This window comes from Coffea arabica, chromosome 6c (assembly GCF_036785885.1).
Source record: "Coffea arabica cultivar ET-39 chromosome 6c, Coffea Arabica ET-39 HiFi, whole genome shotgun sequence".
Taxonomy (NCBI): Eukaryota; Viridiplantae; Streptophyta; class Magnoliopsida; order Gentianales; family Rubiaceae; genus Coffea; species Coffea arabica.
In genome coordinates, this window is record NC_092320.1 from 12,222,680 (window position 1) to 12,233,547 (window position 10,868).

General features: G+C 36.8%; 1 protein-coding gene across 3 annotated transcripts; it reads right to left on the reverse strand.

Annotated features, from left to right (window-relative positions):
• Positions 1-680: 680 nt before the first annotated feature.
• LOC113692744 (VIN3-like protein 2) lies at positions 681-5,600 on the reverse strand. 3 transcript variants are annotated; one of them, XM_027211269.2, is made up of 5 exons: positions 5,332-5,588; positions 5,082-5,212; positions 2,893-3,571; positions 2,166-2,467; positions 681-2,019 (listed from the first exon to the last, which is right to left on the reverse strand). In XM_027211269.2, exons 2-5 carry the CDS (start codon positions 5,101-5,103, stop codon positions 836-838), a joined length of 2,187 nt encoding a protein of 728 aa, XP_027067070.1. In that variant the 5' UTR covers positions 5,104-5,212; positions 5,332-5,588; the 3' UTR covers positions 681-835. The 3 variants fall into 3 exon arrangements, with proteins under 3 accessions (XP_027067070.1, XP_027067069.1, XP_071909035.1); XM_027211268.2 differs by having other exon boundaries at positions 5,082-5,600; XM_072052934.1 differs by lacking the exon at positions 5,082-5,212.
• Positions 5,601-10,868: the final 5,268 nt, after the last annotated feature.

Consider the following 10,868-nt stretch of genomic DNA (forward strand, 5'->3'; position numbering starts at 1 on the left):
CATTTCAAATTGCAATTCCTTCTCTCCTTTTTTTTTTTCCCGATACGATAATTTTTATTCTATACCTACTCCAACTCTGCACTAAGGAGAAGAGATGGACCCAAAAGGGTCAATAAAAAACCTGAAAGGGACTGAACTGCCACCGAACCAGACGAATGCCTCTGCACCTGCTGATAAATTTTTCCAGAAAATTTTGAAAAAAAATGCAAGTCAAGGGATTTTATCCTTTGACCTACACCCAAGAAGAACTTTAAGCCTCTCCTCATAGCCAACCACTCTAAAAGTAATTGGTTCAAATTGCAATTCCTTCTCGTAATCTGCTTTTCCTAAGAATTAAAGTTAAAAATGGAATGGTGGAAACGTACTTTTCTGACGTTACTGATGATGAAATGGTACCTCTGCAGCTTCCTAACTACTTCAGGCTTCTCTGCTATTTAAGCTTATAGGCTGTTATTGAACTCAGAAATGTTCTGGTTCTTCATGCTTGATGATACAATTCTGGCTATGTATGATCCTTGTTTGCTCTTATCAAAGATAAAATCCAGCATTTGTTAGGCTACTAGGTACAGCTGCCTGAATACAATTTGCCATGAAGGATAATACAGGGCGTCCCGCGAAAAGAAAATAATTTATATACTAGTTTGACTTGTAACAGTAGGTATGGTATGCTAAATTGCCAATAGGTCAATCTTGAATATCCTAATCATTAAAATTTGAATAATCAGTCAAATGGAGAAACATAACATTTCATAACGTCCAAAGAATTAACCTAGATAACCTTCTCCAACTTTTGAGTTAGAGCCATAAAATGTGAAGCACAATCTGTTGGCAACCTTCAATGCCACAGCTTCAAGCAGAAACCTGCGGGTACAGTGGTTGATCTTTTGTTCGAAATGACATCAGAGAAGGTGTCAACAAGCTGTCCTGCGAGGGAATCGGGGTCTTCAATAAACGTGTCAACAAACACCTTGACAATCCTCACCTCCTGCGGGGTAGCTCTCAAGCTGTACCAAGTCAGGAACTTCTTCCTGAATCCAGTCTCGATATGCCCATCACACTCCAACCATCTGATGACCTTTACATAATACTCAAAATCCTTGTCAACTGCAGCAGATTCGTCATCTAGCCTTTCTAGCCTTCTCTTCTTCGAAGAGCTGCCAGCTTGTGGTTCCTCCTCCTTCCCTGAACCAATATCAAGGTCCTTAATTATGAGCTTGGGTCTGCAGCTCCTTTGGAGCCCATCCTTCATCTTATCAAGTTTGCAGGGTGTTATTGGAAGGAGAGCTTCCGCGGCTGGCGGAACACAGTCCAGCCCAGTCTGCCTAGGAGTATTTGATCCATTTTCAGTGCTGGTGTCCTCCATCATCTGGCCATCTGGTGAGGGCTTGCTCTCAAGATTCACAGCATCAGTATTTGGTGCAGAACAAATTTTTCCCATGCTATGTTCCTCATCCAACAAGGATATCGTCTCACCAGTAAGTCCTCTTTCAATAGTATCTGTATAGCCATTATACACCTTTGTAGAGACCATTTTTTCAAGGGTATTGTGATGGTCATGATAGTTATCCCCTCTAGTCTCATCCTCATTGCTGCACGGAATGACATTATTAGTTTCATCTTCCACCGATGAGGGATTAGACAGGCTACTACAGTTGGTCGCTGGACTTTCACTCCTTCCAACTTCCATATCTTTAGAGTTGGGATTAGTAGCTTCAGTTTCAGTAGCGGCTGTTTGGAAACTAACTTCACACATCCCCAGCTCCCTATTACTATCAAGGGATACAACCTTGAGATGATAATCTGTATCTGGAGATAGACCAGAGAGATAAAATTTCGAGTTTGGAGCAAACAATGTACAAGTAGGTTCTGTCGGATAGTCCAAATCATCAGATTTGCGATGCCATAAGGTATAACCAACTAAATTTCCAAGAGATGAATCTTCAAACTTCAGAGTCACAGTGACAGATGAGGTGCAGACATCTTCCAACGTCACCAATTTAGCACTCATCACCTTGCAATCTAACCAAGGCAAAACATCATGCAGCAGTTTTATAGCAATAGTTTCTGCAAAGATTCTAGTACTACAAGGAGCAAATAAGACAAAAGGAATGAAGTTAACTGGTTATCTTGCTGCTTGAAAGGAAAATAACATTGCTCAACTCTACCTGACATATCAGGTACTCTTTCTGAAAGCATGGTGTCAAGTGACTCAATGGCAAAAGCACAGAGTCTCTGAACCTCTGGGCCAGAAGATAGCCGGTTGACAATCCCCCTAGCCATCTTCACTGGTAAACCAGTTAAAGGCCCCACATCTGCTTCAAGCTTATTCACTGCTTCATCCACAATGTCATACAACTTCTGGTAATGTTTGGTACCAGCAAGAATCTTTCGGCACAAGGAAACCCGATAACACAGTATGTCAACCCTTCTGGTATCCCTTGCTATTAATAGTTGTTTTCGCCAGGATCTGCACAAACCCAAGGCCAAGATCCATGCGATCATCAAAAACCTTGAACTAAAAATACATAAATAGAATAATAGGTACTTCACAATGGGCTCTTTTGATCAACACTCTCAACACTCAGCTTTGTCCACATTCAACCCTCAGACACTATCACATTTAAACAGTAAACAGCCCTGTCCTCAGTGTTTTAAAGAAAGAATTTTCTCAGGGAGATGTACTTTACTCATTCTCTGATAAAGCTAATAGTAACAGTATCCAAAATAGTCCGTTTAAATTTGCACACATTAACAACAAAATAAAAGGCAGCACAACAATTATTATAGACATTGTGTAATATATGAAACATCTCAAAATTAGAAATATGCACTTATGAGTTCTGAGGTGGAAAATGACAGTGACAATACGAAACAGGAAGAGTGGATATTTACCCAAGGATATCATTCACTTTTCCACAAGCTACACAATAAAAACTCCCATCTAGCCTGTTATCCAGCTTATCCTTTAGAATGCCAGATCTTTCATGTCTTAGGGCACAATCAAGGTGACATGACATGCCACATGATACACCTTGAAATGGGGGTTCTGAGCTGCAAATCAACCACAAGCTAGGGTCTTTGTTGTCATCATACTTACGGCAAATGCAGCATGAGCACCTCTTGCAAAATGCAGCATCATGAAATAGTCTGGCTCTACAAGCTGAATTTTTACAATATACAGGATTTTCCAAATCCTCAATGACATTATTCGTGGAGACTGTATTTACAGTAACAGGCAGGCGAACGGGATTATCAGTTTTCCTCTGCCTTTTGGCAGTCTTTTGTGGAACTTCTGATGAAGCTCCAGCTTCAAGATCAATAGCAGCAGCATGTTCTTGAGATTTCTTTTCAGAAACAATTTTCAAAAGCTGCTCTATTATTTTCAGTTTCGTCAAGCCTGTATATTTCCTTTCCTTTCCCATTTCCGCACAAAGGACTTCCAATATCTCTTGACGGCTCCAGGACTGGAGCATTTCCGGTGCACCATGTGACCATTTTGACAGAGCATAGACGAGTTCCCTTTTCTCATCCATGCTCAACTTACTGCACTTTGACGGATCAAGCATCAATCCTGGAGCCACAAAAAGATTTCTAAAGATTATGACCTTCTAATGGATTGAGAAATTAACTGAGTATTTACTCATAATCTAAGAGAAATTAAGAAAGACAAAGAAAGCTGAGAAGAATAGCGAAAAGATCCTTCAGTGGGGCCAATCAGGCAGCTTATAGGGTAGAAGGCAATTTAGTTTAGTAAAGCCCTTCCTTTCTTCTTTTACTTATTCAACTGTTTCTTGAAACCAAAAATAAAAAGGAAAAAAAAAACACTGCACAGTAAATCCGTAATGTCTGAATCCATAAATTCCTAACATCAGGAACCCTAAAAATAATTTTCTTTCATTTCGATATACCAATGCTCCATGCTAGCTCTACTACTCAACAAGGTGGCAATCTCCGGAAAAGTAAAACCAAGTAAATAAATAAATAATATACACATTAGAAGGGGCAATTGCTTATCAATGACAAAAAAAAAAAAAAAAAAGATGTGGCACCAAACTGCATATAATGTCTCTGCCATCATCCACCCAAAGAAACCATATTTTTGCATACAGGTCAGCTTATACTTTCCATTACCATAAACCTGAAATACTAGGACCCTCTTCTGTGTCTAAAAATGAGGAAAAAAAATTTCTGAGCCAGAATTCAATTATAAGATGATCACACAACTTGAAAAACTTCCAAAAAGATTGTGAGGAAGGTTGACGCAAAGTCTGGCGGCCTGTATACAGTTAAAGCCAGCATAGCGCAACCCTCTCCTCCCAACCAACAAAAATAAAATCAATACTAAAAGAAGATAGTCAGCAGAATAAATAACAATCCAGTTGACTAATTTTACAAGTAGGTCACGCGAATCATTTTTGCAATTGAATTTAGATAAACATGCTAGCGCACCAAATTTCATGTTTGACTTTGCATTGCACTTGGCACTGCTGCTCTTCCCGGGTGACAGCAATCTGATTATTCAATTATGCTACGGTGACACATTAGTACCATAAAACTTTATTTTGTGCATACGTCTCCACTCTCAGAGGGAACCCTTTTCACTCAATAAAGAGGAAGGAGCATTGTAGGCAGAGAAAAAGACATTGCTGGAATCTGATTGATATCCTTTGAGATTTTTATTATAGTTATAATGCTAAAATCAATAAGAGAGTGGGTAACCACCACTACTATCATAATAGTACACTATTAACCAGATAAATAGACAAATTAGTAAGTACCATTGACACAACACACACAAAAACAACACAAACTACAAAATTTCCTTACCAATGAAATTCACAGGAGATCTAATCAAAACTCATAGGTAAGAACTTAGCAATCTTAAAAGAATTGTGGTACATGGCTTGAAAACAGATCAAGATTGAATTTTAGGCCTCAAAAAATGAACTTTTGCACATTAGAGACAAGAAAAATTTTTAAAAAAAAAAAAAAGAAGAAGAAGAAAGAAAACCCAGAAAGCTAACATTGAAGAAACTTAATTCATCATCAAATTGTACCAAAAAAAGGAGAAAGAAAATTACCCTCTAAATAAGAACTGTCCATACTGCTGCAGGATAAAAATCCAGTCTTTTTACAGCATTACCATCAAAATACCAGCTTCTTTTGAGGAGCTGTAGTATATAAATCCTCAATAGACAAACAAGAAAACCTTCTTCTTTTCCAGAAACAGAGTTGTAGAGAAACCCATATTTAGAAAACAAAAGAGAAGAAAGATAAGACCACTTTTATATGAGAGAGAGAGAACATGAAGGAGTGATAGAGTGCAAATACCAAGGGACGGGAGCTGCCCTGAAATTGTGGCACACTAGAAATAGAATAGAATGGAATCCATGAAGAAGAGATGGGTCCTCAACGTGGGCTTTTCAGCACCCGAAGCACATCTCATCATCTCAGAGAGAGTCAGGGGAGGAGAGAGAGAGAAAGAGATTCCAGGACCCTTTTAAGGAGATGAGTGAGGGAGGGAGGGCAGAAACGGTTGAGAGAGAGAAAATAAATAAAGCTTTTCTCTGGTAACTGTTGGGAAACATCGTAAATTGATCTGCTACATCCGATTGCATGGATCAAGCACGAAAGTCATAATATTTGTGCCCGCTAAAGAATTCATTTCCTAGGGAAAAATAAATAAGTAAATAAATTTAAAGTTCATGACCTTATGTTTGAGTTGTAATGGTAGCATTTGGGTAGGAGATTATTTGAGGAAAAAATTATTTGAAGTAACATTGTAGAATTTTTTATTGTAACGTGAATTATGTGACATAAAATGATGATGATTGAAAATTATTATGTTTATGATACAAGTTAAATAATATTTGAAAATTATTTTTACAAATTACCTAACCAGACAGTAGAATATTATAATTTTAAGAATCAAGCATATTAAATACCTACATTGTAATTAGGCACATATATTAACAAATTTTGCAGCCAAGTTTAAAACATATAGTACGAGCGTTTATGATATGTGAAAGGTGTTCGTAAAGTAGACGCAGATATATCTTGTATAAAGAAAGATAATAAATAAATAAGTAATTTACATGTAATTAAACTGCAATAAGATAGTTAAAATGTCACAAAGTGTGTCACTTTGCAATTTTCCATTATGCTATTAAATCACTAATTTCCTAGGTTTCTTGTTACTTGACGCAAACCTCGAAATTAAAGCTAAGAAACATTTTTATACTGGCTTTTTCTTAACCAAAAATGCCGATGTTTGATACCTAGCTATTAGTAGTATGTTAGTAGCAGCATATGACATCAAAAAACATTTTATAATGTGATACATATAAAATAAAAATATATATTTATAATACAAGTAAAATATTATCAGCAAATAATGAACTGTGGGAACACACTAGTAATATCGTTGTGACAAAAGAAACAACGAGAAAGGAGTGGCAAAAGCGGCTGCCTGCTCCGTCAGCAGCTCTCTCTTTGTTTTGCTTTGCTTTGCTTTGCTTGCATGTAATTACACTTTTTCCCATCCCATCACTTTAATATCCTACCCAAAACTGCACACGACTCAACAGAAACAGGCACATTATTTGTTTAGTTGCTTTATCCCTTTTCTGGATTTCTCTGCCTATCTTTTTTTTTTCTCAAAGAATAATATTTTGTCTGTTTTATTATACTTTGTTAAATTAGATAATATGGTAGTACCCAACCCATTGAAAAAACATCTACGTCACTCTGCTTTTTGAATCAAAACCTGACCTCCACACTCGTAGAAACATGTATTGTAATAGTTTCTGTAAGTGTATTGAGTTAGATATGGACATGTATACACTCGTAAGATAAATATATAAATTAATTTTCTATACACTGACAGTGTATACACTTTCATCATTAGATGCATGACATATAATTCGAATTTGAATTTAAAATCCAAATTTTATATATGTATCGTACATCCAACAGTGTGATAGTGTATACACCATCAGTGTATATAAGATTTACTCTAAATATATACCTGGATCCATTTTTGAACTATTTTTTTTTAACCTCCCCAACTTCCCCCAGAAACAAAATTCCCGGCCCCATTTTAACTACTAGTTTAAACTCCTTAATTGATCAAGAATCTATAGTGACTCACTAACAATTTAAACGATTCAAATTATTTTGCATGCACTTTCCATAGGAACCCTCACACATGCTTTATAGAGTGGAAATAGATGGTGCGTTTGAATACTAAATTTTTTTAAAATATTATTTTGTGTATATCAAAATACACTTTTTAACTATTATTTTATATTTTTTACTATATTTTTATTCCACATACATCACATAATAAAAAATATTACTCCCTCCATCCCACTTTTCTGTATTCCTTTTTCATCTGTCCCAAATTGTAGTCCACTTTCCAATTGAAGAATGTAGTTGTATTTTAATTTTCCTAAAATACCCTTATTCAATGTAAGTAGTTGTTACTATAAACCTATCCTATTTAATGAGAGTTGATTCTTTTTTTTACCATCAATTCAAGTTCCCATAAAGTTGTACCATATTTAATATGAGGGTATTTTAGGAAAATAACAATCTAAATTTACTTTTCCAACAAAGTTAACTATTTTTTCTTAAACTGTGTGAAAAAAGAAACAGGACTATCAAAGTGGGACGGAGGGAGTATAATAATTAAACGTTACAATAAATAATTTAAATATTATTTCAAATAATACTCTATCCAGACACACTCAAAAGTAGGTCATGTCAAAATTTTGATCAAATTATGCTAACCCCAAAAAAAAAGAGAAAAACTTTACCTTGGGAGTTGAGATAAAACGAACCTAAGTTCAAGAAATCAAGGAAAGAATCCAATTCAAGCTACTAGGATAATATTTCCATTAGATGATGGCTCTATATGCAAGACAGACTTTCGGGTTGAAGAGGTTGGATGTTACAATCGGTAGCGCAAGAAATGACCCATAATAATTCAACTGCCAAAAGCCAAAAAGTGCTGTGGGGGCAAGAGAGTTTAATAAACGCTGTGCAGTAAATTGCACATAAGTAGTAGAGTGCTGCACATGCCAATGCCAAATGGTTGACGACGTTTGAAGGCGTTATCTAATTGGACATAAAATATTGCAACACTGTTATGATTGGTTATAATTCTAGCTTCCCTTGGCATCTGGGCAAGGAACAAGTTCTTTCTCTTCTCTTATTATTCTTCCCTGCTCACTTTTCACTGAAAGTCCTCCAACAAATCGTGTCTCCATGTTGGCGCAGCATGAAAGAATTGTGCCAAGATACTACTATCACTTAGAATCCAACTACAGTTTGCGGTGATTAACATTCTCCCCACAATTTATGGTCAAGATTCACACAATCAAGGGAATAAATACAAGCATCTTTTAATGCTCCTCGTTTTGCTTCGAGGAAATTTGGCAATTCTTGGTCCAATCTGCCTTTCCTGGTCTTAGCTTATATTTATAGTTCGGGTATTAATATTTTAAAAGTATAAAGTTGAATCCGGAAAACTTATAAATGTAAAGTTACGTAATAATTATTAGTATGCGGATTCATACGATAAATTAAAAGTGATGCGCTCCTCCTTGGATACACGCCACAGGCACATATATATATATATATATACACACACACACGTATATGGAGTGTTTAAGAAGGGTTTGACCAATTTGACTCGAAACGACCCTAACCCGGCAGGGGCTTACGAGATTAATCGAGAAGTCAAGATTCAATTAAAATTTGACGAGATTAACCAAGAATCAAGCTGATTTGAACCAGTTCCTTCGTATTTATTCTCTCTACTTACTTTCCGTGGATAGTAATATATATTTTGCATGCCTTCTTCAAAAGTGTCCATCAGACTAATCAACTTTGATAAATTCTCATTTTATTCAGATTCTACTTTGAAGTTACAATCAGCACACACATTGCTAATAATAATATACCTGAAACAAATGATAAAAATGACTCCATAATAGTGACGTGTTAGAGGACGAGTGAAGTGGACTCCACAATGCTCAGATACCATGGAAATTAAAGAGGGTCACAACACAATTCGCCATGAATGCGGCCTTAGAGATAAAAAAAATATATATATATATATATATTTTTTGCCCTTAATTCTCTATGTTATGATGAAAATCGTATCCTCAATTTATTGGCTTGAGTTCAAAGAATTGTTAAAATCAAAGGCCAATGCATACAAATATCTTCTTCTCCTCTTGGAGGGACTGAGTGACTGGTGCTTGTCACCCCGAGGACTCTCTCTCAATAGTCAACAGCTGCCTTCTCTTTTGCAACTGGCCTTTTTGTTTCTATGGTTTTTTCTCCACCCCTATTAACCCTTGCAAGAGCTCCAGCAAACTGTTCCAGCTTTTCTTCTAGTGGAGTTTTATGATATCCGGGGCACGTCTTAATTTCTGGACGGGGGAGGAGGGATATGGTCCCCAGCATTTGGCGTAGCCTTGTCGAAAATGCCAATACCATTAGGCTTTTTCATAGCTAAAGATCTGGCGATATTTTCCGGTGAAATATATGTGGTCCTTTTGTGATAAGAGCATACAATGCTGTCGTACGTGAGATTTTTTGAGTTTGGTTTGTCTTATAGAAATAGAACCTTAAGTTTTGGTCTCTTAAATTGCTGTCAATTATTATTAATAATTAAAAAGTTGGGTCTTTGCTCCTCTTGTTTCGACGGTGGACGTTGAAGAAGTTCAAAGGTTCGATGGATCAATTTCAAACTTTCACCTACACCAAAGCCGAAGGTACGGTCCGTGATAAATCAATCCAGCCGTCTCAAATCAAATGTTGGGTGGGTGATCCTCTTTTTTTTTTTCTGCAACCAAATCGTCTTTGCCCCTTTTCGCTCGAGACCCAGTCTTCATTCTAGAAGTAGTTGCCTCGCATGAATCAATTAACAACTCTTGCGGCCAATATTTCAGAGCAATGACCTGTACGTACGAAACCCAAAGCCTTCGGTGGATTATTAGATGTTGTAGAATTCATTATTGGGAGGTTAGCTTTCTGTGGATTCAGTCTTTCACGCATTAGCATAGAATGTGATCTCGTGAACAAGTTACTATAATTGGTCAATCTGCTCTTTAGCTTTATGGGATTGGTGGGAGTATTCCGTAAAGGAAAAGCATGAGAGAAGTCTTTTCTGTGGATTCCTTTCAGCAGCACTGCTGCCCATTTACCCAAGCAGTGACCATCTGCCACGGTACACTAATCATACGCAGTCCATTAATTTTGGACAGTGCATTATAATGCATTAATGTGAAGATGACAACTGGCCTAACGCATATATATATATAGATTGATGAAAAGATCATGCAGGCTCACCTCAAAAGTATAGAAAATGACCAAACGAAGAGAGGAGTTCGCATTTGCAAATGCCATTCAATATCGATGAATTTTTGTCCCTTTTTTTTTTTTTTTTTAAGGTATAACTCACAGGTGTCCGCGTCTGTTTTTTCGTTCTGTGACTAATCCTGTTCGAGTTGGGTCGAATCCCTTGCAGGGGAAACTCTCCCAACGTTATTTTTTCCATTTCTATGAATTTCGAACCCGAAACCTCATGGTTAAGGGATGCAAGCCCCTTCCACTTGCACCAACATCCATCGGTGATGAATTTTTGTCCATTACATATGAATGAGTCCATGCATGCCTTGATCTATCTAACTACATGTGAGCTCGTATAATTTGACTCACTCTTGTGTCATGATCAACTTTGTCCCTGATTTCTATTGCTCAATGTCGAGGAAAAAATTTAATGCTAGAGAGCCCACCAAGAAGCCCTATGGCTGAAACCCAACCTCGATTCGAAAATTTTATACATTGGAGTAAAT

Bases quoted from the DNA above. Each gene is read 5' to 3' on its own strand.
- LOC113692744 (XM_027211268.2), bottom strand. From the start codon at position 5,103: ATGGACAGTTCTTATTTAGAGG. The intron at 3,572-5,081 runs GTAATTTTCTTT...TTGTGGCTCCAG, and splicing joins GGACAGTTCTTATTTAGAGG to GATTGATGCTTGATCCGTCA. The intron at 2,020-2,165 runs GTAGAGTTGAGC...TGCCTTGGTTAG, and splicing joins AAGAGTACCTGATATGTCAG to ATTGCAAGGTGATGAGTGCT.